At 33.3% G+C, this 25036-nt stretch overlaps 7 protein-coding genes and 1 non-coding gene across 9 annotated transcripts; 2 read left to right on the top strand and 6 right to left on the bottom strand.

The window, feature by feature from the left end:
* Positions 1–1576: 1576 nt before the first annotated feature.
* Positions 1577–3164, top strand: LOC11415414 (uncharacterized). 2 transcript variants are annotated; one of them, XM_003608364.4, is made up of 5 exons: positions 1582–1996; positions 2099–2161; positions 2489–2571; positions 2672–2874; positions 2957–3164. In XM_003608364.4, exons 1-5 carry the CDS (start codon positions 1791–1793, stop codon positions 3038–3040), a joined length of 639 nt encoding a protein of 212 aa, XP_003608412.1. In that variant the 5' UTR covers positions 1582–1790; the 3' UTR covers positions 3041–3164. The 2 variants fall into 2 exon arrangements, with proteins under 2 accessions (XP_039689702.1, XP_003608412.1); XM_039833768.1 differs by lacking the exon at positions 2099–2161 and having other exon boundaries at positions 1577–1996.
* Positions 3165–3279: 115 nt separating this feature from the next.
* LOC11444196 (classical arabinogalactan protein 1) lies at positions 3280–3885 on the bottom strand. Its single transcript, XM_003608363.4, has one exon. The coding sequence runs from the start codon at positions 3789–3791 to the stop codon at positions 3432–3434; it is 360 nt and encodes a 119-aa protein (XP_003608411.1). The 5' UTR covers positions 3792–3885; the 3' UTR covers positions 3280–3431.
* A 2796-nt stretch (positions 3886–6681) lies between these two features.
* Positions 6682–6754, top strand: TRNAE-CUC (transfer RNA glutamic acid (anticodon CUC)). The gene has a single exon. It is a non-coding gene; the product is annotated as a tRNA-Glu (tRNA).
* A 1016-nt stretch (positions 6755–7770) lies between these two features.
* LOC11410420 (classical arabinogalactan protein 5) lies at positions 7771–8831 on the bottom strand. The gene has a single exon (XM_024781802.2). The coding sequence runs from the start codon at positions 8710–8712 to the stop codon at positions 8347–8349; it is 366 nt and encodes a 121-aa protein (XP_024637570.1). The 5' UTR covers positions 8713–8831; the 3' UTR covers positions 7771–8346.
* Positions 8832–12343: 3512 nt separating this feature from the next.
* LOC11408388 (classical arabinogalactan protein 5) lies at positions 12344–13284 on the bottom strand. Its single transcript, XM_003608360.4, has one exon. It carries the CDS (start codon positions 13143–13145, stop codon positions 12537–12539), a length of 609 nt encoding a protein of 202 aa, XP_003608408.2. The 5' UTR covers positions 13146–13284; the 3' UTR covers positions 12344–12536.
* Positions 13285–15558: 2274 nt separating this feature from the next.
* Positions 15559–16250, bottom strand: LOC112421111 (classical arabinogalactan protein 1). Its single transcript, XM_024781397.2, has one exon. It carries the CDS (start codon positions 16175–16177, stop codon positions 15620–15622), a length of 558 nt encoding a protein of 185 aa, XP_024637165.1. The 5' UTR covers positions 16178–16250; the 3' UTR covers positions 15559–15619.
* A 194-nt stretch (positions 16251–16444) lies between these two features.
* LOC120579978 (uncharacterized) lies at positions 16445–16942 on the bottom strand. Its single transcript, XM_039832780.1, has one exon. The coding sequence runs from the start codon at positions 16940–16942 to the stop codon at positions 16445–16447; it is 498 nt and encodes a 165-aa protein (XP_039688714.1).
* A 6540-nt stretch (positions 16943–23482) lies between these two features.
* LOC25493261 (classical arabinogalactan protein 1) lies at positions 23483–24154 on the bottom strand. Its single transcript, XM_013601723.3, has one exon. It carries the CDS (start codon positions 24050–24052, stop codon positions 23678–23680), a length of 375 nt encoding a protein of 124 aa, XP_013457177.1. The 5' UTR covers positions 24053–24154; the 3' UTR covers positions 23483–23677.
* Positions 24155–25036: the final 882 nt, after the last annotated feature.

Below are 25036 nucleotides of genomic sequence, written 5' to 3' on the forward strand. Positions count from 1 at the left end.
TAATGTAGTTTTTGCATTAGATATCCCTTTCATGGCAGCTCAAGTCGGTATATTTGGGCTTACATTACTCCAGCCAACTATCACGACAGACAATGACACTGAAAAAACCATCTGAAAAATGCAAAATAATGTGACAATTTTTATTTTTTTTATATATAAATAGTGTGACAAGCGTTAAAAAACCTGCTTTTTTTTTTTTTTTTTTTTACAAAATAATGATGCTAAAGCCATGTACTACAAGCTCTTATATTTTTAATTACGATAATTATTGTGAATTCGGACTCAAAATAAAACCAATAAAACTATGTTGTGTGGAGCAATGGGAAGTAGTAACCAATATCAAAGTAACAACAAGCAATAACAACAATAACCAACCTAGATCTAATTTAGGAATAAAGTGAAAAGCACAAAACCATAAGTAAAAGATAAAGAGAGAAGAGAAACAAACACGCCAAGAAATGTTTACCTAGTTCGGTCCAACTTGACCTACTATGAGGGAGAGATTGATCTCTCCAATCCACTATAAATGAGTTCTTACAAAGAGATATAAAAAGGGTTACAACAAATTTGCTTTAACAAGCTCACAAAGAACACACCCTAATTTCTACCATTTTCCCAATCTCACCAATGAACAAGACACTCATTGATTTTCACTCACCCAAGGTGTTTACAAATGTTTTCCAACCCAAGAGAACCTCTCAAGATAACCCTAATCAAAGACCCTAAACCCTAAAGTTACCTCCTTTGATTTCTCAAGTTTGTCTCTCTTGAAGCTCTTACTCAAAAATAAACTGAAACGCTTATATAGTGTCTTGATACTGTCAAAATCGTGTCACGATTCCTTACGTACGACCCAAGGTACACAAATCTTATCCGAAAATTGTGTCACGATTTCCAAAATCGTGTTGCGATTTGTCTCCAGTAGTAACATCACATTCTACCTTGAAAATCGCGACACGATTATGAAATCGTGTCCCGATTCTTCACAAACCCAAAATCCAATTTTGAGTCACATTACAACACTAATTAAGGTAGAATGAAGAAAAAAAATTAATAGTAGAGTATGTCTTCCAATTTCCATGAATTTCTTTAGTTTGTTTACTATCTTTGAATGTTGTTATAAATCATTTTCCTTGTGCCACAAAATGATTTTTTTGTGGTGCCTTTAACAAGCAAGCCCTTGTTTCATCTCTTAAACTGGCAGCCAAAGCCTACAGAAATAATTATGCTTCCATCCCACGAATCAATGCTTGCCATTTTTCTTTCCCAGCTCAACCAAAATGTGTTTAACCCGCTTATGATATTTTTGTTACATATTTTAGAAAGGAAAAAATCATGATGACAAAAGAAAGGCCTAATTTCAACAAGCAACATAATAATAGATAAGAATGGAGAAGGAAATACTACAAGCATTGCCTTCAATACCAAACGTTTAACTTACTTACAAGGAACACACATGAAATAAATGTACAATGATAATTAGCGTACGTTACCCTTTTTTTAGACCTTAACTTTGCTTGGAGTAACCAAATTCATATCCAAAATATTATTATTTCATATGATTTTCCACATTTTCTGTTACTTTTCTATAATTATTCATTGATTTCTTCCTAGTGCATAGCTTGCAAGTGTCACCAATCCCACACGTAAATACCAATGTAAAAATCGAAGAATCTGTATAATTGAGTTTGTCAATATAAATAAACTAGAAAGTATCATTGACAAGCATATATCATATTTTCTCATTCCAGAAATTGTGAAGAACTTGAAAGTTTAGAACTCTAATCAATATGTCAACAAGAGGGTCATGGATAACTTTGAAATTCAGAGGGGTTGTGGATGTAGTTCGTGCTAGTAGATTCCAATCAAGCTATGGTGGACTCAAGAGGAACAGTCCAATTGTGACAACAACTAGGGTCGAAAGTAGGAATTGGAATAGGAATCCTGGTCTGCAATTCTTTAGCACCAAAAGCAACACAAGCACTAATGCAAATAGGTAGCTATACTCAAAGCCTCAAACTTAATTTAATTTCCATCTTCAAATAAAGTTCATTATGAATGTTGATGCTAAATTTGTTTTCAACATGTACTTTATTAGAATAAAGAATGATGAGATTCAACCTGAAGCCCCAGCTTCTAAATTTTTCGCCTTCTCTTCTTGGTATGAACTAACATCCCTTACTACTGTTATGATTAGAGGTTGCATTAGATTAACCAGGCAAACCATTTGAATATTATGTCCATGTTTGGACAAACAACTTAATTAAGGGCTTATAGCTTAAACACTTTAACTGCAAAATTCGCATAAACATTGAGAATAATAGTTTAGTTTACCAATGAATGGAAATTATATATTCATGACTATGCAAAACATCTATCTATATATCTATTCTAACAAAAGTATTCCTCTAATGAGTCGTAGCGAAATTTCACAATTGGTTTGTCGTCATTATCTTGTCACATCCGCATAAACATGATGAACATGCAGGGTTAAATGGATTGTGTGTTCGTTACTTTCTTTCATGCTACCTTTATGGAGTCAAAGTTGGGGGAAACTTGAAAGAATAGAAGGTATATTAACTAATAGCAATATGATATTCAAAGGGAGTGTATAAAGAGACTAACATGAGAATTACAGTATTTGATAACTCTGGTTAAAATGTGGATTCAGGAGAAGCAGAGATTGTGATTGAAGGGGTTGAAAAAGTGGCAGAAGTAGTAGAAAAAGTTGCAACCGTAGCAGAGAAGGTAAGTGAGGATTTAGCAGAGACGCTTCCTGAGGATGCTAAGCTAAAGAAAGTAGCGGTGGTTGTAGAAAGTGCATCAAAACAAGCTGTTCATGGTGCTCAAATAACAGAAGAATTCATACACAAGGTACTTACTTCTTACTCTATTATTATCACTATTAACATTTACCACTAATTATGATTACTTGATTAATTTTTGGCACACACAGGTTGAAAAGGTGACTAATGATATGGAGGAATTAGAATCATTCGTTGAACCCTTAATTGACAAGATTGTGAAGAAACAAAGTTGAAACAACTCATTCCAAATCAAAATATCATTTGTACATTATTGTTTGGTTGTAATTAACATAGTACTTGTGTATGAAAGAAATTACCAAACAAAATTGAAATTATTTGTCCTTGTTCAGTTTTCAATTCTGTATGGGAATATTAACTTTTTTGGTTATCAAATTCTTTAAAAATATTCGAATTATTTTTAAGATAAACAAATGTAAGTCTAAACAATGATCGACAATAATATGAATAATAATTGAAACGAATAAATTGTATAATTAAATTAATAGAATGAATGAATCGTAGTCACACAGATCGAAACAGGGCAACAACAAAAAGGAAAATAGTTCTCACGATCTGTGTAAATTCGTGATAAGAAAAAGAACATAATAAACTAAGAGTAACTCTCTACATCATCAAAGCGGCAGCGAAAATCACAACAGCAGCAGATCCGGCAACGGTGAATCTATTCAAAGCGGCGCCGTTTGATGGTGCTTCAGCAGGAGGAGTGGAGATCGATGATGGAGTAACAGCAGGAGCGGCGGCGGGTGAACCAGAGGAAGCAGGAGGAGGAGATGGTGGAGAGTTGATGGCGGATGGCGAAGGAGATGGAGAATTCTTCACAGGTGCGGGAGGAGATGCAGCCGGTGAGTGAGCGGAGGGAGAGATCGCAGGAGATTTGGACGGAGATGACGATGGTGATTGAGCGAAGGTGGAACTCACCAACAATGCAGCCACAAGCATCAACACAACTTTGTAGGAAGCCATAGTAAAAATTTGAAGAATGAAAATGAAAAATTAGGGTTTATGAAAAAAAAAAGCAGTAAAAAGATGAGGAATTAGGCGAGTTGTTGTTTGTAACTGTTGTGAAGAAAGAGATAGGGTTGGGAGGGTACTTATAGAATTGTTACCGCGTGATGACGCGTTTCTAGACTGAGTCCTTCTGTGCCGTTGATCTTTTTCAATCAATATCTTTTTCTCAAATAAGGTGTATTTAGGAAAATCATAATCATCGACCTATTTTGTAAAGAGAAAAAAATATTCACAAGAAAAAATATTGGTTGGTCTATTAAAGTTTTTCTTTTAGGGAAATAAATTATAAGTAAATGGTCTCTATTTTGTATTATATTTCTAAGTGTGTGAGGGATATTCGAGTTTTTCTATTTACACCCCATGTTTTTCTGGTTACACCTAAATTTTCTTAAAATTTTTTTATAATACCAAAATTGTCCTTTTATATAAATTTTCTTAAAACCCTAATTTTATTCATTGTCAGTGAGTTTTACCCTCTTTCACCCCCACAAAGCGATCGATCAAACAATTTGATGTTCAATATCAATCTCTATGAAAATTAAAGAGTGAATCAAAATTTTTTTCATCCATACTCAATTGGATATAAGTAAGTGAATTTCTTCTTCTATTTGCTAGTTTCAATTTTTTTTCCTTCAACTGCACTGATGCACTGTACGATTACGGTTTTAATTTACATTGACAAGGTTAACTTAAATTCAGTTTAAGTAGGTTCATGTAAACATGAACCTACTTAAACTGAGTTTACATGAACCTACTTAAATTGAGTTAACATGAACCTACTTAAACTGAGTTTACATGAACATACTTAAACTGAGTTTACATGAACATACTTAAACTGAGTTTACATGAACCTACTTAAACTAAGTTTACAAAATCGCAGAACTGTGAATCGCAGAACAAGGAAAACACAAAATCAGAACTGAGAACCCATAACAAGAAAAACACAATCGATTGAAGAACAACACTTGCTAACCTGATTTGCTTCGAATTTTCTTTGAAATCATGAATGGACGTGAGAAAGTATGGTTTTGAAAATCTTCGCAGAACACAATCGATCGATTGGAGAATTATGGTTTTGGAAGAAGGGTTTTGGGGTGTAACCAAAAAAGAAGGAATAGGCTTTTTGAAAATCAAATTTTATGAAAGGATAATCTTGTCATTTTGGGGTGCAACCATAATTAACTAAGGTGCAAGTAGAAAAACTCGTGATATTCCGAGAATTCACTAGGGTCATAATAATAGATCTTAATACTAGATAATAGGTTTGTTTCTCTTTTACTTTCGTTTGGGTACATATTATTTATTTCTATTTAACTTTCATTTTGATACTTTAAGGGTGTAATTTGTCAATCTTTTATAATTACTCATATTTAATCATTTTCAATAAAACTAATTAATATTGTATATTTGGAAAATTCAAATTTTTTTAACCAAAGTTTATTTTTTGTTATGTATAAATTTAAACTTCCATGAAATATAATTTTGTCACCTATAATAATGGTTTTATGAAGAGTGACTAACAATTAGAAAAATATAGCATAATCAAGTTTATTGAAATGAGAGTGTGCACAAAAAAAAAAATGTAATTTCTTTGGTGGGTTAAAATGAGATATAATAAGAAAAATAAAAAAAACTAAAAGAATCCACTAATTTGATTTGCATGTATTATTTTGAAATGACACTTTTTTTGAACAAGCAAGAAATGGCACTTGAAAAAACGGATAGAGTAATATTTTTTTTTAAGGAGGATAGAGTAATATTTTTGTGTCAATATCACTAACTGAATCAAATTTTTGTTGACATTTTTTTGGTTAACATATAATTTTAAATTGGCATCAAATCACATTAAACTCTAAAAAAAAAATTAAATTAAATAAAATAGGAAAAAATAAAAGAAGAATAAAAGGAAATTAAAAGTAGTAAGGTTGAGTTGGCGTGAAGAGGCAGCACGCTGGCCGCTGGGAGAGGGAATGAATGTGCAAACCCAACCTGGTAAAGTTGTCCTTGAATATTTCCCAAAAAAATAACTTGTCTTTGAATAATAGAGGAGAGATGGATTTTATTTTATTTTTTTGACAAAGTGTTTTTAGAGGTTGTTGACGAAATTATGGATAGTTGTGATTCTGATTGTGTTTTTTTAAACATCAGCTATTTGGTATAAGAGATGCTAATTTAGGGATCATTTCAAACAACAACTAGTGATGTTAAATTGAAGTTCCTGTAATTTTGTGGGGACTGATCCAGGTGGACCACTAATCCAACACAAGAATTGTTAGCAACTAAAAATTCGAACATTAGACTTAAATAAAATTATAATTTAAGGTTTCAAGCCTTAACGATTATAAGAGGTGAAAATATATACTAAAATAAGTTAAGAAAATGCTAACAAGTATTCTACAGACATTTGATAAGAAATCCAAAAAAAATATTATCTTAGAAATAGTGCATTAATACTTCTAAACTCTGGAAATTTTTATTTTTTAGTTGAATTCTTAAAATTTAAGTGTGACTTGTAAAAGAAGAAAAAGAGATACAAAACTCTCAAGAAAAAGGTCCCCAAATCATCAACATGAAGCAAGTCAACAAGTCCACACAGAAAAGCAAGGACAAAGATGTTGAATTGGTCATAAGCACTAAGCTTAGGCATTAAATCATCATAATGATTGCCTTATCGTAGCGTGTAGAAGACTCTGAAAAGCGAATTTTGGTGAAGCAAATTCTTAATGTCTTGAATAAGCACAACATACTTATGGAACTTGTTGCTGGGAGTTCCAAGTTGACATATTTGTCAACCGACGAACCATCAAGTAAGGAAGGATTATAAAAGCATAATATTTATTGCACATCCGTTGTAGTCTAGTTGGTCAGGATACTCGGCTCTCACCCGAGAGACCCGGGTTCAAGTCCCGGCAACGGAATGTTTTTTGTTTCATTAATTTTTTTCCTGTTCTCTTTCGTATATATTTTTTTTTTTGAAGAGGTTCTCTTTCATATTTATTTATGACGCGTAGTGTAGCACAGTGGCGGAGCCAGAAATTACATAGAGCCTGGGCGAAAAATTTATCGCAAATTCACATGTGACATAATATATATATATATAAATTCCTTCCTTAAAAAAAAAGGATAAATAGTCATATATAAAAATAAAAAAGGATCGTCATATTAAGTTGTTTGAAGGATTTATCGGCACTGGCGGATCTTGAGTTATTTTCTCGGGGTACCAAAATTCTATGAAATATATATTAAGCTGTTTGAAATATTAATCAAAAATGTTAACTGCTGTAGTGGTTTAATTTACATGAGTATGGCCCAAAGGTGTGTGTTCGATTCTCTCCATGGAACTTTTTTGACAAAAAAGTAAATATATACATAAATATAAAAAAGGGAGAAGAAGGAAGAATCAAACCCGCAACATCTAAGAGAAATAGCAACTACTTTTCCACTGCGCTAGCTGGAAAATATGTAAATAAAATGTCTGATATAATATATATAGAAACATTACGGTACCATGGGTTCTAAGGAAGATCCGCCATTAATTATCGATCGAGCCCGGGGTCGCCGGGCGGTGAAACCGCTCCTGGTGTAGCATCATTCTCGTCACTGTCTTGGTCTTTGGATAGACAACAATGTCATCTGTGTCGAAAACTATACCAACCTCTTCACCTTATCACACTCATAAAACCACTTCAAATTACACAAAAAAAAAATCTTATAACCGCTTCATCTTCTTCAAACAACCTCGTAGAACATGTCTTCTACATTCCACTGTCTGTGTCTCTCCATCTTTCACCAACACCACTCACAGCGTAACCCAAAACCAAAATGCAAAAATTAACAAATTCTGTGAAATGGGTGATCTTAGAAATGCTATTGAATTACTCACAAAGTCAAAAGGCTATGAACTTGGGTTGAATAGTTACTGTTCCGTTTTGCAGCTTTGTGCTGAGAAGAAATCTTTGGAAGATGGAAAAAGGGTTCATTCTGTTATTATTTGCTAATGGAATTTCAATTGATGAGGCTTTAGGAGCTAAACTAGTGTTTATGTATGTGAATTGCGGTGATTTGGTTCAAGGGAAAAAAATATTTGATGAGATTATGAATGATAAGGTTTTTCTTTGGAATCTTTTGATGTCTGAATATGCAAAGATTGGTAATTTTAGAGAAAGTGTGAGTCTTTTTAAGAAAATGCAGAAGTTGGGAATTGTTGGGAATTGTTATACATTTACTTGTGTTTAGAAGTGTTTTGCTGCATTGGGAAAAGTAAAGGAGTGTAAAAGGGTTCATGGGTATGTTTTGAAATTAGGATTTGGGTCTAATACTGCTGTTGTTAACTCTTTGATTGCTGCTTATTTCAAATTTGGTGGAGTTGAGAGTGCACATAGAATAATAATTGAATGAATGAATTGTCGTCACACGGACCGAAACAGAGCAACAACAAAAATGAGGTAAAGAGTTAACGATCCATGTAAATTCCTGATTAAGAAAACAAAAAAAACTCTTCGTAATTTCTCTACATCATCAAAGCTGCAGCAAAAACAACAGCAGCAGCAGATACGGCAAAGGTGAATCTGTTCAATGCGGCGATGGAGTTATCAGAAGGTGAAGGTGCTTCAGAAGGAGGAGTAGAGATGGATGATGGAGTAACAGCAGGAGCGAGAGAGTTAGAGGAAGCAGGTGGAGAGTTGACGGCGGATGCTAAAGGAGATGGAGACGTCTTCACAGGTACGGGAGGAGATGCCACCGGTGAGTCAGCGGAGGGAGAGATCGCAGGTGTGGCAACGGGTGATATGGTTGGAGATGATGAAGGAGATTGAGCAATGGTGGAACTAACAAATAGTGTAGCCACAAGCATCAACACAACTTTATAGGAAGCCATTGTTGAAAATTGAAGAAGGAGAATGAAATTTTAGGATTTATAAGAAGTTTTGAAGTAGTGAGTAGAAGAATTGAGAGAGTAGATTGTTTGTGACTGTTCTGGAAAAGTGATTAGGCATGGAAGGGTATTTAAAGAAGCTTAACCGCGTGAATACGCGTTTCTACGCTAAGTCTTATACGACGCGGTGATTTTTTTTATCCGTTACAATTGTTTTTTCTAGGGGGATGAATTGCTGTATCTTTTTTTTGTTTTTGAGATTATATGAAATTGTTGTATGGATGCATAAATATGCAAGGTCCGGAGATCAAACCTCGACCACCACCAAAAAATGAAATAATTCTTAATCATCGTCGTATGGAGCTGTAATATTGGTATATCATTATGTATCAAATCGGTAATACATAACAATATAAAGACATGAGAGCTAACTCGAGACGTGGTTATTTGAAGTAAAACATGAGCGGCCTTATTTGTCTGTCTTAAATAAACTCGACACGAGAGCTTTTCAAAAAAATAAATTACAATAGTGTATACAAACCCGCATAACAACCTCAAATTCTATGATATCTTTGTCGTCTCTCTCAAAGTAGTCAACAACTTTTTACAAAACAACCTTGAAGTCAACATTCGCTCAACGTAGATCATTGATCTACATAATAATAACATGATACAGTCCTAGTGCCTCTTCTACTTCCACTCAACATACAAGCACGAACATCGTCACAATACACAAACCAATATCTACTCTATTACGGGAGACCGAGAAAGACGAGTCAACATTGCATTTAAACCTCCTAAATGTCGGATGTTTCCACCCTTACAACGAAGATGATACAAGGTGTTATTGCATCCCTTGCGCATGAATGGTTGAGGTGAACATAACATACAACATTATTCCCTTGCTTCTAATTTGCCAACCTCCAGTGGTCGAGCATATGTACTGCTCGCTCTAAAATTTGGTTGCTCGACTCCACCACATGTTGCCAAAGCCTCATGGTTCGGTTTTTCTAAATGCTCCATAATATTATAACAAGGAGCTCCACTTGATTTTCACTTGGACGCAGCAATAGAGTGAATAAAATTTCATCTGTTATTAAGCAAAATGATTAAAGCAAGGTGGCAACTAGGCTACCCATGAAAGAATGATGGATAATTTACCCCAACCAATACACATTAGCCACATAAGCACATATTCATGAACTATCTTGACCCCACAAATAAATTGCTCATTTTCATTGGTTGGTGGATAAATTACCCACCATTCTTCAAAGGTAATTTAGAAAAAACCTTAAAGCAATGATAAGAAGGGCCTCATGAGTTCGTACAATAGTACCCAGCAGGTGATATTGTATGCTATATCTTGTATCTTCAGCGATGCATATCTTCAATTTCATGATGTAGCTTCTTAGATCTCCATTACAATTCCTCACATTGTTCCATCAAACATCTAAAACTAACATTACTAGTTCAAAATGATTAAATAACATTAAAAATTAGTTAAAACCATAAATTTTAAATAGTCCGATTGAATGCTTTAGACCATAGATTCACTCAATTCCCCATTCATTATGTTCATTATGGGGACAAAGGCAACATGATAACCTACAAAATTGCCGGTTATCAGTGTTATTATTTGTTTGAATTCACAACGATTTTCATACTAAACATTCATAGTTTCTTTATAGGCCACCTTCCTTACTAGTAAGCCGAGCTTGATCACATCATTTAAAACGGGAAAAGAAATTTGAGTGTTAAAGTAATACTAGTAGGCATGGAAGAGAATATACATCACTAAAGAAATCTATAACATGACTTTGCAGATGAATCTCATCATAGATTTACTTCTTGTTATGATTATTGAATTCGTATCGCCAAGATCAATCGATATGCTACGAGCTTGTAAACCTCCTCATAACGAGTAATATTGTTATACTTTTTTCAAAGATGGTCTCTAAGTAGGTAGAGTCTCTCATTTGAAGAAGAAAGAAACGTAATATCATATACACATGGAATATTTAAAAAGTAGCTATTTTCTTAATTTTTCCATAATGAAATTTACTTTATTTGATAACTTGGATTAAAATGTTCATTCAGGAGAGGCAGAGATTGTGATTGCAAGCAGCATTGGTGAAAGTGCATCAAAACATGTTGTTCATGGTGCATAACTAACAGTAGAATTCACACACAAGGGGTACTGCAATTTTATCATTACCATTAACATTTGCCACTAATTTTGGTTCTTTGACACTTCACCAATTCTTCAAGTGATATGTTATTAGTTTTTGACATTGTTGTTAAAATCCCTACTTAAATCCTAAAATTTAGTTACGACTTTTTTCACCTTCAACGACTCAAATCCATAGTAGAACCCAAAATAGGCATAATTCATCGATTTTGATTGCGATTTTACGATTTCTTATAAATTAAGTCATTTATGACTCTATACCATTTATATCATATATTTAGTATTATTATATTTTGATTGTGATTTTACGATTTCTTTATATCGATTCTACAAAAGTAGTTGAGTAAAATCCTTCGATTTTGATTGCGATTTTACGATTGTCGATTTAGCTCTTCTCTTTCGTCCTGAAGCAAAACTCTAATTTTGACAACCTTAATTTTTGGTTTCTTCTGGTCATTGAAACACACACAAGTTGAAAAAGTCACTAACAACACTCAGTATTTAGAATCATTCGAACTTTAACCAGTAATTGACAAGATTGTGAATAAAGAAATATCAAATAACTGATTCCAAAATAAAATTACCTTTGTTGTGTGTCATCGTTTGTTTGTATTACTATTGAAATATGATGCACATTTCTAGATATTTGTAGAATACATTAGCAATTTATATAATGATGATCATGTCTAGATTTTTTTATAGCTTAGTAGTTCGTAGAAAAAACCTATTCTACATTTTTCAAAATAGTTTTGTAGAAGTTCACGAAAGTTCTAGAATGTAGTATCTAGAATATGCCTACTATAAATAGACAAACTAATGTACAATGGTATTCAAGGCGGAGATGCAATAACAATAATTTTGAGGGCCACCACCAGACTAAATATCCCATCATATAATAAGTTGATTGCTAGTGTGTTGCCTTTTATCTTATGTTACTAACCCACTACTAAATATCCCTAACAATTTATAAATAGACAAACTTATGTACATTTGTATTTTGAGCTGCAATAACGATAATATTGAGGCTTCACCACACCGTATACCTCCTCATACATTAAGCTAATCACTAGTATCTTGCCTCTTAAGTCTTGACCCATATTAATTGCTAAACTTATGTACATTTCGTATACTATATTTTTCTAACAATTAAGCATTAGTGTTTTCTAACAATTATGGTGCTTGTGCTGTTTTTTTTTTTAAATCAGGTATCCTCCGCGCGCAACTGCGGAGACTAAGCTAGTAGAGACCTGTTCCATCTTATCTAAGCGCTCTTGGGTATGCGTGTGCTATTATGTACGAAAGAAATTAACAAAAAAACAAAAAACAAAAAATTATGTTCCTTGCTTAGTTTTCAATTCTGGTTCCCTTCAAATACATACACTAATTTAAATATTTTTTTGCACAAGTACACTAATTCAAATATTAATTTATCCCTAATAAAAGAAAACCGAGGCAGATTTTTTTACGGCCACCGTGTGAGAAAGGGAATCAAACAATAGTATAACCAAGATAAGACCAGAAAATAATTGCAAGCAAATAAAAAGAGTTGAAAAGCTTAAAAAGAGTTGACTATCCATGTAAATACATGATTAAAAAAGAACAAAATACATAAAATAAAATAAAAACTCAATGTAACTCTCTACATCAATATCAAAGCCGCAATAAAAACGACAGCAGCAGCATATCCGGCAACGTTGAATCCATTCATAGTGGCACCGTTTGTGGGCGTTGATGGTGCTTTAGTTGGAGGAGTAGAGATCGACGATGGTGCTTTAGTTGGAGGAGTAGAGATTGACGATGGAGTAATAGCAGGAGCGGCAGCAGGGGAGGCGTGAGGAGGAGGAGATGGTGGAGAGTTGATGGCGGACGGTGAAGGAGAAGGACTGCTCGTTACAGGTACGGGAGAAGATGCCACCGGTGAGTTAGCGCTGGTGGAGGGAGCAATCGCAGGTGATGGTGCTTGAGATGGAGGAGTTGAGATCGACAATGGAGTAACTGCAGGAGCGGCAACAGGAGAAGCAGGAGAACCAAAGGAAGCAGGAGGAGGAGATGTTGGATAGTTAACTGCGAACGGTGAAGGAGATGGAGCGTTCATCAAAGGAACGGGAGAAGATACCGCCGGTGAGATAGCCAAGGGAGATCCCGCAGGAGATGGAGTGGCAACAGGAGATGATGATAGAGATCGTGCAAAGGTAGAACTAACCAATAGTGAGGCCACAAGCATCAACACAACCATGTAGGAAGCCATAGTAGAAATTTGATGAAGGACGATGAAGTTTCTGAAGCAGCGTTGAGCGAGTAGGATTAGGGTTTGGAACTGTGGTGAAAAAGGACAAGGGTTGAAGGATATATTTATAGAAGCCTAACCGCGTAAATATGCTTTTTCATAGGGTAAGTTGTTTTTTGTGAGGGATCATAGGGTGAGTTGTTACTGACTGGTTGTTGATCTTTTTTATTATTATCTTTTTATGTTTTTTGGTCAAGATTATTGATTTATTTTTTGTCGAATAGTCTAGTTGTTGCAGCTCACATAATATAAATGTAGAGAAATGGGGTGTCAGGGTTCGAACTTCTGCCCCTGCATAAATTATTCTTATTTTAATATAATTTAATTTATTTTCAATTGATAATTTAAATAATATTATAAAAAGGATAAATTAGTTTAAAGGGTAAAAATAGAAGAAAAAAGTCTAGCTCAAAATGGTGTATGCCAATTATATAGTGTTATTTTTTGTTTGTAAGAGTCTTTTATATAGTGTTATACATAGATGTTTGTGGCTTACCAATTGTAACAAACTACGTTATTTTTAACCAACAATATAACAAATATAATATTATAATTTGATAAAAAAATATTATATAAATTCTTCACTTTTTCAGTAACACCAACAATATAAAATATTTATAAACAAATTCATTTAAGAGTATAATTCTAATTATAACAAACTCTATATGTTTACTTGTCAAAAAAAGAAACTCTATATGTTTATACTTTACCAACAATATAATAAATATATCCAATCTTATTAATCTCCAATTTACGAGCCCATTTGTTACAATTTTAAAAAAATCATTTTTTATAAAAAATAATAATAATCACTAATATCCTTCCAAAATAATAGAATTTAGAAAAAAAACAACTTCAAAGTTTTTTTTTTTAGGGAAAAATTCAAAGTTGTTATGTAGCTTATGAGAAAATATATTTTTTCCTTGAAAGAAAAGATTTTTTTATTTTTTTTTTTACCAAGCAAAAATGTAATATATTAACATTGACAAAGTAGTCTCCTTAGCACAAGGCGTACCAAAAAAATCACTAGATAGAACTAATTTTACATCAAAAAATATTTTTTATATAGTTGTATTCAAACATACTGAATTTTTTTCTTCTTAAGTGATTTTTATTTTGGTAAATAAACGCAAAATAGATTCTGATTTTTTATAAAATCTCTAAAAATAATCTCTAAAACTCAAAATAATTGTAATTTTAATTTGTAACATACATACCTTATACCAATTAATCAACATTGTGGTCTATTTGGTTGGTTGCAACTAGGGATGAAAATAGGTCAGGTCGGTCTACGGCCTAACCTACGACAAGTCAAACCATACTTTTTTCTTAAATAGAGATTGCATAGACTTTTTTAGAAGCCTGATTAAATTAAAAGGTCAGACCACATGTCATTCAAAAAGCCCTTAAGCTTGTTAGACCGATCTATTTAAGTAAACATGAATAGTATTATTTATTATTATATTATATTTTTCACTTTGAATTAAAATATAAATTTGTTATCTTTTTTCAATAATTTAAGCTTATTATATACATTAGTCTTTTGCATATATATAAAGGTATTATTATAAACTAGAATTGAAGTAAGATACAATTTATTGTGAAATGCCTTAAAACCTCATGTTGATTATCAAAGAAGAGTTTAACCTAATTGATCTATTTGTTCACTAGTTTATTTAAACTTGCATCACATTGCTTATTTAAAAATGTTCATAAGATATAGGCTTTTAAACAGGTTATCAGGTCGTATCAGGTTTTCATAAGGTCAGGCTCAGGCCTAAAATGTAAGCCTTTTACTAGCCGCAAGCCAAGCTTATAGGCTTTAAAAAAAATTGGTAGGTTAGACCTAGGCCTTGCAAAGTCTAGCTCGGTCTAGCCTTTCTAGGTACAACATATGGAAATAGGAAAATAAGCCATGCTCAATCAATTACAATAATTAATTTTCATAAAAATAAAAATAAAATAAAATAAAAAAAAGACTAAGGATCTTTGAGGGAGAGTGTACTAGCTCTAATGAAAGAAATGACCAAACAAAACTAAAATTAATTTTCCTTTTGTTTGTTCGATTTTCAATTCTGGTTTCCTTCAATTGATCTGATTTGTCCATCATAATCAGAAAAACATTGACAGAGTATGAACGAAGGTGATGATGGCAATAATAATCGAATATAAAAATAATTGCAAGCAAATAGCATAAATAGATTTTTTTTTTTTTTTTTTGAAACAAGCATAAATAGATTCATGTAAATTCATAAAAAATAACTGCAAGCAAATAGCATAAATAGATTCATGTAAATTCATAAAATAAAAATAAAAAATAAAATAAAATAAAAAACACAACAATAAGAGTCAGGAATATGTAAATTTGTGATTACAAAAAAGTCAAAAAAAGAAACATCTCAGCGTCTACCCTAACAAAAAAAACTCAGCCAAGTCTATATCATCAAAACAGCAGCGAAAACCACAACAGCAGCAGATCCGGCAACAGTGAATCTGTTGAAAGCGGCGCCGTTTGTGGATGTTGATGGTGATTTAGATGGAGGGGTAGAGATAGACGTTGGAGTAATAGCAGGAGGAGGAGATGGTGGAGAGTTGTTGGTGGACGGTGATGGAGAAGGAATGCTCTTCGCAGGCACGGGAGCAGATGCCGCCGTTGAGTTAGCGGAGGGAGAAATCGCTGGTGATGGTGCTTGAGATGGAGGAGTAGAGATCGACGATGGAGTCACAGCAGGAGCGGCAACGGGAGAAGCAGCGGCAGCTGGAGAACCAGGAGCGGCAGCGGGAGGAGCAGATGCTGGTGAGTTGATGGCGAACGGTGAAGGAGATGAAGCACCAGGAAGAGGAGCAGATGCCACTGGTGAGTTAGCGGAGGGAGAAATTATTGGTGATGGAAACGGAGAAAACATGGGCGATGATGATGGTGGTGATCGAGCAACTGTGGAATCCAGCAGCAGTGCAACCAAAAGCATCAGCACAACGGTGTAGGAAGCCATAGTAGAAAGATGAAGAAGGAGAATGGGAATATTAGGGTTTGAAGCAGTGATATTGTGTTGTGAAGAAAATATTAGGGCTGCAAAGGTTATTTATATAAGCTTAAACGCTTCTTCCCGTTTCTAGGTTAAGTCGTTATGACTTATGAGTCGGTGATTTTTTTTTTTGTTTTTTTGAATAATACAATTTTTTTTTACAATTTTTTTTAAATTACTGTTGTATTTATCTTTTTCTTTTTGATCAAAATAAAGTTAACTATCATTAATCAACTAATGTGCAATACAAGAAGGATAAGAGTTAAAAATGCGGTGACTAGCCCAAGAACAGACCGCCCTAGCTAAAGTATGAGCAACCATGTTCGATTGTCTCCTAACAAACTTCACCTCGAAGTTGGAATGTAAAGATAACTGATAAATAATACTAGAAACAATAGCATAGAATTCTGAATCACCATGGCCCAGAGACGAAAGAGCTTGCACTAAAGTAGCAGAGTCAGACTCGAAGACAACCCGGTCCCATCTGTTCACATAAGCAAAGTGAATAGCATCGAGTAAGGCTACTGCCTCCCCCTCCAAAACTGTCATATTTGCCCGTTTCCATTTCGTTTGTGCCCGAATAAATTTCCCTCGGGAGTCTCTAACACAACATGCAGAGGATGTAAGACGATTACGGTCATGGAACGCGGCATCCACATTGCACTTCAACCATGTCTCGCTCGGTTTCTCCCAAACTAAGTTGTTACGTACCTTGCACCCTATTCCGGTCATGTTGCACAACCGGTAGTGAGGGATGTTTATGAACCTCATGCCATTGCTGCCATGCATCCAGAGCTGTCCTTCCAATGCTTGTTGAAGGTATAATGAGCGTCCTTCCAAATGACATCATTACATGCAGCCCAAATTTTCCAAAGAAGTAAAGCCACACGACCAGCAATGTCTCGGCTTTCTGAACAACATATGTCAAAAACAAAATTTGTCAAACTACTCTCAGTTCCAACTCGCGTTTGCAACACAGTCGAAAGTCCTGTCCAATACCAACTTTCACTCGCCACCGTACAGCCCACAAAAGCATGCCAATCATCCTCAACATCCGTATCACACCAGGGGCAGTTCAATGTGTAACAACTCCATCATAGCTAGTTTGTCCCGACGACTCCCATATCTAACGACGATGAGAAATTGAATCTCATCACCGTCTTCAACGGGTTTGGGTATCCATACAGTGAATCATTTTTTTGAATAAAAAATTCAAGTTTTTTCCAGTCCCGGGAATAATGTTATAATGTATTATGCAGTAATATGCTCACTTTAACATTTTTTTATCGAATAATTTGGTTGCTCTTATAAATATCAATGGCAGGTTTTATAACATGACAAATATCAATGAGTAATAAAGTAATTTCTACATTCATGATAGGTTTGTGTATGAGTTCGAGATGAGTACATATATCTTTGTTATTAGTCTCGTACCCGTGTTTTAAAATCGAGGAAAATCCAAACACATACCCAAACTAGTCAAAACGGAGAAACACATCAAATCGAGGTGGGTTCAGCCAAATAACCGTGAATACCGGTTTTACTATCATGCCTAAATAAAATGGATATATATTCTAACAAATTATACTGTCAAAACATAAAATAGAAACAGAAAGTGTACTAAAAAAGAATTAAAAAGGAGCATATAGTGTAATAGTTAGAGCATCCACAAAGGAGATCCTCAACTCCGAGCTCTTAAATAGGTCCCACGGACGCATCACTTTTTAATAATTTTTTAATAATAGCATTTAATAGGTACTCAACCACTCCAATGGAGATCCTTTAACAAAAGGTCTAATAGGGTCCCACAAATATTATTTAATTGCCATGAAAATTATTATTTTAATAAAAAATGATGTGGATCCATTTAAGAATGGGGCTTAATAGTTAGACCTTGAATCTTTTAAGACCCCCAAGTTTTTTTTCCCACAATAAGGGTACCTATTAGGTACCAGATCTTAAATGGTGAAGACCTCACCATTGTGGATGCTCTTAGTAATCCTCAGTAAAAAATAAAATAAAAAGTAAATCCTTCCCTCAAATAAAATATCAATTAATTAGCAATCCTGGTTGTATCCGGAGTAAATAAAATATTCAATCAGAAAACGCATATGACCATTACAAAAAAAAAAAAAGGAAAAGAAATTTGAACTAGAAAGATGAAATTAAATATATTAATATAAAACGCATATGACTGTTACAAAAAATAAAAGGAAAAAAATTTGAACTAGAAAAAGGAAATACAATATACTATTCGGGTAATATTTTATTATTTATTTATAAAATTGTGACAACGTCTTCGTGAGCTTAACTCAATTGACATGAATAATGCAAAAAAAAAAACAAAACTATCGTAACATTTTCAGAACATTCTTTGACCTCACAAATACGAGACAGTTGAATGTCAACCCAATACAACCATTAAAGTGATCTTGGTACAAGAATATGGTATTAAAAGAAATCACTAAGTCACAAGGATGAATTCCTTAAAAAAAAAAAAAGTCACAAGGATGAATGAAGATTAAATGAAAACTTTAAATATGTTCATAAAATGAATTCTATAAAAAGAGAGTTAAGATCTTATCCATTTGTCATTTCCATCTCTATCATTTGGAGAGATAATCTTTATCATTTGAAGAGATAAAGATACAAAAATAGATGAATTCATCAAAATATACAAAAGGAACGGTTTCTTTTTTTGAAATATACAAAAGGAACCTATTGAATGACATATAACATATAAAAAGAATATATTTAATGGTTGACTTAAATATGTATTTGAACCTTGCAATTAGGGGTCGTTTAAAAATTGGTCCCTGTAATCGCTAATCCTGGCAATTTACCCTTGCATTGTTTAATCATTTAAAATTTCGTCGCTCTCCCCACTTAATCACTGCCGAGCCACATGAAATTCTAATTTTACCCCTGGGTTTCCAATTCTTTCTTCATTATTTTGTCCTCTTCTTAAGGGCAAAATTGGAATTTCATGTGTGGCAGTGATTGCCACGTCATCAAATTAGTGACGTGGCAATGATTAAATTGGTCAAAGGACGAAATTTAAAATGATTAATGATTGCAAGACTAGTTTGCAAGGATTAGCGATTACAGGGACCAATTTTTAAACGACCCCTAATTGCAAGGATCAAATACATATTTAATATTGGCTCCACCAAAATGTGAGTAACACTAACAAGCTTGGACATATGAGAAGATGACAACACATGTGTGAGAGAGAGAGAGAGTTTGAGGTACCACAAGTATTAAAAAGCTAATGACAAAAGTGTTCCTATTACATGATACTAAAAGACAAAGTGTGTCTTTAATACAACTCAACTTGATTTGTTTTCTGCCAAATCTCCACAAAAATATGCATGGTACTGTTCATAAAATATATGAGATGACATCACAAAAACGCATATGTTTATTAGTTGTCCTTACCTTAAAAAAGAAAAATGATATCGGTAGAACTACTTTGTGACAACTTTCTCTCACATACTCAGATTATATTCTTATTCTCTCTTTTCTTTTTTTTCTCTCCATTATTTTTGAGCAATAAAAATAGAGAAAAAAGAGGTTATCTCAAAAGTTGTTTCAAATAGATGTTCAAATATCATTACTCCTAAAAAAAAATGTTTATTAGGTCCTATATACATCAGCTGAGAACGTTATCAACACTGCAAGAACATTTTGACAAAAGGCTTCAACAAGAGTGAAGTACTCTAATGTGTTGGTAACTTTTCCTTCCCACCTTTGCCTCTAGAAACTCCTGTTATTTACCACATCAAGGATGGTCCTCATCTATAAATGTTCAACAAGGACAAAGAGCATAAGTCTTGAGCATAATCATACTCTCTTGATATTTGTCAATCATCAAGAAACATCAAAGACTCCTTTGTTTTTATCATCTACATCATTCAAGCTCATGCATAGAAATCAAACATCTTTAAAGGCAGCAACTTATTTTACACTAGTTTTTTAAGTGAGTAAGAAACATGTCAAAACATTCATCAATTTTAAAATTGCTCTAGTTACTCATTGAAAGCGTAATTAAGAAGTGTAAAGGCAAGGTTGCCAAATCAAGGTTGTAAAGTCGAAGTGGTTAAAAGGAAATTGAGTGTAAAGATCCTAGGGTGATCTAAGAAAATGCATAGAGATAGTATTAAATCTTAAGTGCATGGTGGAAAATATCACAATATTGTGTGGACTAAAGTAGCCTACATTGGATAAACCAATATAACTTTATGTGTGTGATTCTCTAATTAACTCGCCTCATTTAAATTTCCAATTTACACTTGCTATAGTTATTAAATGTTGTTTCTTACTAAGTAAGTAATCAAATAAAAGTTATCAGTTTAGAAGTTTTATTGCAAATTTTTTGAATGGATCACAATCCAAAATCCCATTTTACTTCAGAAAGAATCACGTTCACAACTTATGTAATGAAGGATATGAGATCTTAGTGCTCTTTAAAATGGTACACATTGGATAGGAGGATCAAATTATACATATCATCGAATTCAAATACACAAAAGTAAAAGAAGCATTGAAAAGGATGAGTAATGATTAGGAAGTTGGACCAAATAACATATCTATTGAACTATGAAAAAGTCTTGACGATAAAAGCAAGGGGTGGCTCACCAAATATTTTAACAAAATTATGAGGTTAAAGAAAATGTTAGACGAGTAGAGTATAACAACTTAATTTAATTCCAATCTATAAGAGCAATGGAGGATATATAAAATTGTACAACTTATAGAGAGGCCAAACTTATGAGTCACACCATGAAGTTATGGAAAAGAATGATTGAGAGAAGAAAGAAACTCAATTTAGTAATAACTAATTTGTATTTACGTCTGGAAGCTTAAGGTCCACCATATATGGAACCAATCTACTTAATTACTATGATGAGTGATGGAGCAATATATGATCAATTAAAAAGACTTGCGCTTAATTTTCACTAATTTAGAGAAGAATGATGGTACAACGCCTAGAGATATTTTAAGGAAAGCCCTAAAGACGAAAGGGGGTTAGGTTGCTTAATCTAAGAAGTCAAATATATGTACAAGGGGTTCTTGACCAGCGAGAGAACGTATATAAGTTGGGGCCACTAACAATTTTCCTAAAAGAATAGCATTTCACTAAGGATGAAATCAAAGTCATTATATTTTTACTTAAGTTTTTTATGTACTTATGATACACATCCAAGAGTTAGCGCCGAGATGTATACTTTTTATTGATGATATAATCTTACTTCGAGAGTTGGTGGAGAAAGTAAATGAGATTGGAGACAAGCCTTAGAAGTGTATGACTTTCCCCTCAGTAGAAGTAAGACAAAATATATATGCAATGTAGATTTAGCAAAAGGCCAATCATTCCTAGCATAGAGATGAAAGAAGAACATATGATACCATAAGTTACATGATTTAGATATCTTGGATCCACCATATAAAACAAAGGATAATTATAAGTAGATGTAAACCATCGAATTCAAGGTGGATGGTTAATTTATCGATTAACTATATCATAGTCAATGGTGTATTGAACAGGGTGTTGGGATGAAAAGAACCAAAATTAAATAAATTAAGTGCAGTAGATGTGAAGATGTCGACTTTCACTATTAGAAAAATCAGAAATGGTTCCCCGTGAGCTTAACTCAGTTGGTAGGGATATTGCATATTTTATGCAGGAGCCGGGGTTCGAACATCGGACACTCCACTTCTCCACAATTAAATTGTGTGAACTCTAGCCACTAGACTACTTGACAAAAAAAAATTGGAAATGGAGAGGGACCAATTTCATCGTTATATTGCGAAATTTCCATCTCTACATACTTTAGAAACAAATTTGGGGACGAAACTGAATATGTCTTAGAGACGTATTGTCTTACCACACATACTTTACAGACATATTGCCTTACCAAAGGAACACTTAAATTTTGTAAACATCTAGGGTTGAAAATATGCAAACCAGTCGGCAATTCTTTAACAATGCAAAAAGGTAGCTACATTCAAGGCCTCAACCTTAAAAAGGTAACTTGATGCTAATTTTTTTTTCAACTTGTACTTCATTGAATTAAAGGATGATGAGGTTCAACAACAGGAAGCTCCAACTTCTACAATTTTCACGTTTTCTTCTTGGTTTGAACTAACATCCCTCATTATTGCCATGATGAGAGGTTGCACCTACTAATTTAAATTAACCAAGAAAACAATTTGACCATTCCTTGACAAGTGATATTTTGCAGTGGCTTACCCCCTTCAACATTGGAAGTTTCCAATGCTTCTTAAGGAAGTGACATACTTCCACTAAGGCTTGAAATTGTTGACATGATTTCATGATTTCACGACATAACCGAAACCACTGGAGGTTGACATTGCAACGGTGCTCACAACTTTGGACACGCCAAAAGTAAGTTACTTGTCGTGTTAGAAGTACATGAATTGCTAAATTTTTCACAACAGCATGCACGCGTATGAAAATAATCATCACCACAAGAAAAAGGTTACACACGTAAGTTACAATAGCTCGTTCGACCGGGCCTTCCAAATTGTCTACTGTGATCTTTTTTGTTACAATATAAGCAAATTAACTTTTTATATTCATATATTTAACGATATATGTTGTTCATATACCACATACATCATTAAATGAATGAACTTAAAAAGTCAATTTTATTTATATTTAGAAATGGAGGAAGTAATTATGAACTGCGTCAAACCGACCATAAATAAATGTTTAATCAATGTGATCATGGGTGTGTTTTATAAAGTGTTTTGAAAAAAAGAAGGTGTATTTTGTTGAGTTGACTTTTAAACATACGTATGTGACCTTATTGACAAAAAAATGTATGTTGTCATTAGTTTGCAAAACAACTCCCGCACTACTTAAAATTTATGGGTATGTGTTTGATTGATTTTCCCAAGTCAATTACATGGTATTGGTACCATGAAATGCTCAATCAATTAAAATAATTAATTTTCATAAAAATAAAGTTAACATCTTGTTGAGGGAGAGTGTATTGCTCTGTTTCATGAAAGAAATCACCAAACAACTAAAATTTCTCCTTGTTCGGCTTTCAATTTCTGATTCCCATTAAATACATAATTTGTCCATAATATCCCGAAGAAAATTGATGGAATTTATTTATTTTTCCTTTCCTACTACTAATTTTTGTTGTTGTTGTTGAAAGATACACAATTCATTCAAATGAAAACGATGATCGACAATAAGATAAATAATAATTGCAAGGAAGTAGTAACGTTGAAAAGAAGAAGAAGAAAAAATGTGTCACTGATTAATTAAAGTAATAAATAGATTACAGAAAATAATCGAATGAATAAATCGTCGTCGCACAGATCGAAACAGAGAAACAACAAAAAGGTACATAGTAGTTCTCACGATCCATGTAAATTCGTGATGTAAAAAAAACAAAATAAAATAAAATAAAATAAAACTCGAGTAACTCTCTATAGTATCAAAGCGGCGGCGAAAACCACTACAGCAGCAGATCCGGCAACGGTAAATCTGTTCAAAGCGGCACCGTTTTCGGAAGGTCCTTCGGAAGGAGGAGTGGAAATGGATGATGGAGTAAGAGCAGGAGAGACAGCGGGAGAGTCGGATGAAGCAGGAGGAGGAGATGGTGGAGAGTTGATGGCTGAAGGTGAAGGAGATGGAGCGTTCTTCACAGGTATGGGAGCAGATGCCGCCGGTGAGTCAGCGGAGGGAGAGATCGCAGGTGTGGCAACAGGGGATATGGTGGGAGATGAAGATGGAGATTGAGCGAAGGTAGAACTAACCAATAGTGTAGCCACAAGCATCAAAACAACTGTGTATGAAGCCATTGTAAAAATTTGATGAAGGAGAATAAAAAATTAGGGTTTATAAGAAGTTTTGAAGCAGTGTGTAGAAGAATTGAGAGAGTCTATTGTTGTGGAAGAAGAGAACAGAATTGGAACAGTATTTATAGAAGTGTATACGCGTTTCTAGGCTGAGTCGTTATGAGCCGTTGATCTTTTCCAATCATTGTTATCTTTTTATTTTAGATTAATATCAGGTGTATTTAGAAAAAGAATCATTCCTCTTTCTTTCAAAAATAAAAATAAAATAAAAAGAATTATTCCTAATCCTTGTTGGTACAGAAAAATATTCTGTCAATTAAAAAGAAAGTAAAATTGAACTTAAAAACAAAAATAAAATATATCTGTCTATTGTTTTCATATCTACTTTAATATTTTTACATAAATTCGGGGTAGCTAATTTTGACAAAAAAAAGAGAGTAATATTTTTGTTTTTGAGGTATAATATATATTTTTTAACATGTTTAAGAAAATATTGTATTTCTTTTAACAAAATTTAAGGTGTCCTCGTTTGATTAGCTCAGTTGGTTGGACAATGCATCAAATATGTAAAAAATATTAAGGTGAGTTTTTTTTCGAGATACATCCAAATATGATTTTCAAGGTTCAAAAAATGTCCATAGACATACTTATAGATTGTTTATTAATTACATATTTATATAAATTAGTCCTTCAAAATTGTCATAGCAGAAAATTAAATGTGAAACGTTGAGAGGAATACACTCCAATATCACAAAATCAACACCATCAATCTAGAAAAAAATTGTATTAATCAACTAAAATTTAATCTTAAGAAGTTTAAAAAATAAAATGTAAACTCTAAAAAATCAATTGAAAAAAAATAGGAAAATCAAATGAAATAAAAAAAAAAATAGGAAAATTTTCTCAAAAACGGAAAGAAAATAAAATGTGAGAATAAAAGGAAACTAAAACTCAAACTTAAAAGGAAAAACAGAATACCGTTGAGTT

The sequence above is a fragment of the Medicago truncatula genome, chromosome 4 (assembly GCF_003473485.1).
Source record: "Medicago truncatula cultivar Jemalong A17 chromosome 4, MtrunA17r5.0-ANR, whole genome shotgun sequence".
NCBI lineage: Eukaryota > Viridiplantae > Streptophyta > Magnoliopsida > Fabales > Fabaceae > Medicago > Medicago truncatula.

What these genes read in the sequence shown, in the direction of transcription:
- LOC11410420 (XM_024781802.2), bottom strand. Translation starts at nt 8,712, where the DNA reads ATGGCTTCCTATAAAGTTGTGTTGATGCTTGTGGCTACACTATTTGTT.
- LOC112421111 (XM_024781397.2), bottom strand. Translation starts at nt 16,177, where the DNA reads ATGGCTTCCTACACCGTTGTGCTGATGCTTTTGGTTGCACTGCTGCTG.
- LOC11415414 (XM_003608364.4), top strand. Translation starts at nt 1,791, where the DNA reads ATGTCAACAAGAGGGTCATGGATAACTTTGAAATTCAGAGGGGTTGTG. An exon ending in ACAAGCACTAATGCAAATAG is followed by an intron (nt 1,997 to 2,098) that starts GTAGCTATACTC and finishes GTACTTTATTAG; the next exon opens with AATAAAGAATGATGAGATTC. An exon ending in CAGAAGAATTCATACACAAG is followed by an intron (nt 2,875 to 2,956) that starts GTACTTACTTCT and finishes TGGCACACACAG; the next exon opens with GTTGAAAAGGTGACTAATGA.
- LOC11444196 (XM_003608363.4), bottom strand. Translation starts at nt 3,791, where the DNA reads ATGGCTTCCTACAAAGTTGTGTTGATGCTTGTGGCTGCATTGTTGGTG.
- LOC11408388 (XM_003608360.4), bottom strand. Translation starts at nt 13,145, where the DNA reads ATGGCTTCCTACATGGTTGTGTTGATGCTTGTGGCCTCACTATTGGTT.
- LOC120579978 (XM_039832780.1), bottom strand. Translation starts at nt 16,942, where the DNA reads ATGACCGGAATAGGGTGCAAGGTACGTAACAACTTAGTTTGGGAGAAA.
- LOC25493261 (XM_013601723.3), bottom strand. Translation starts at nt 24,052, where the DNA reads ATGGCTTCATACACAGTTGTTTTGATGCTTGTGGCTACACTATTGGTT.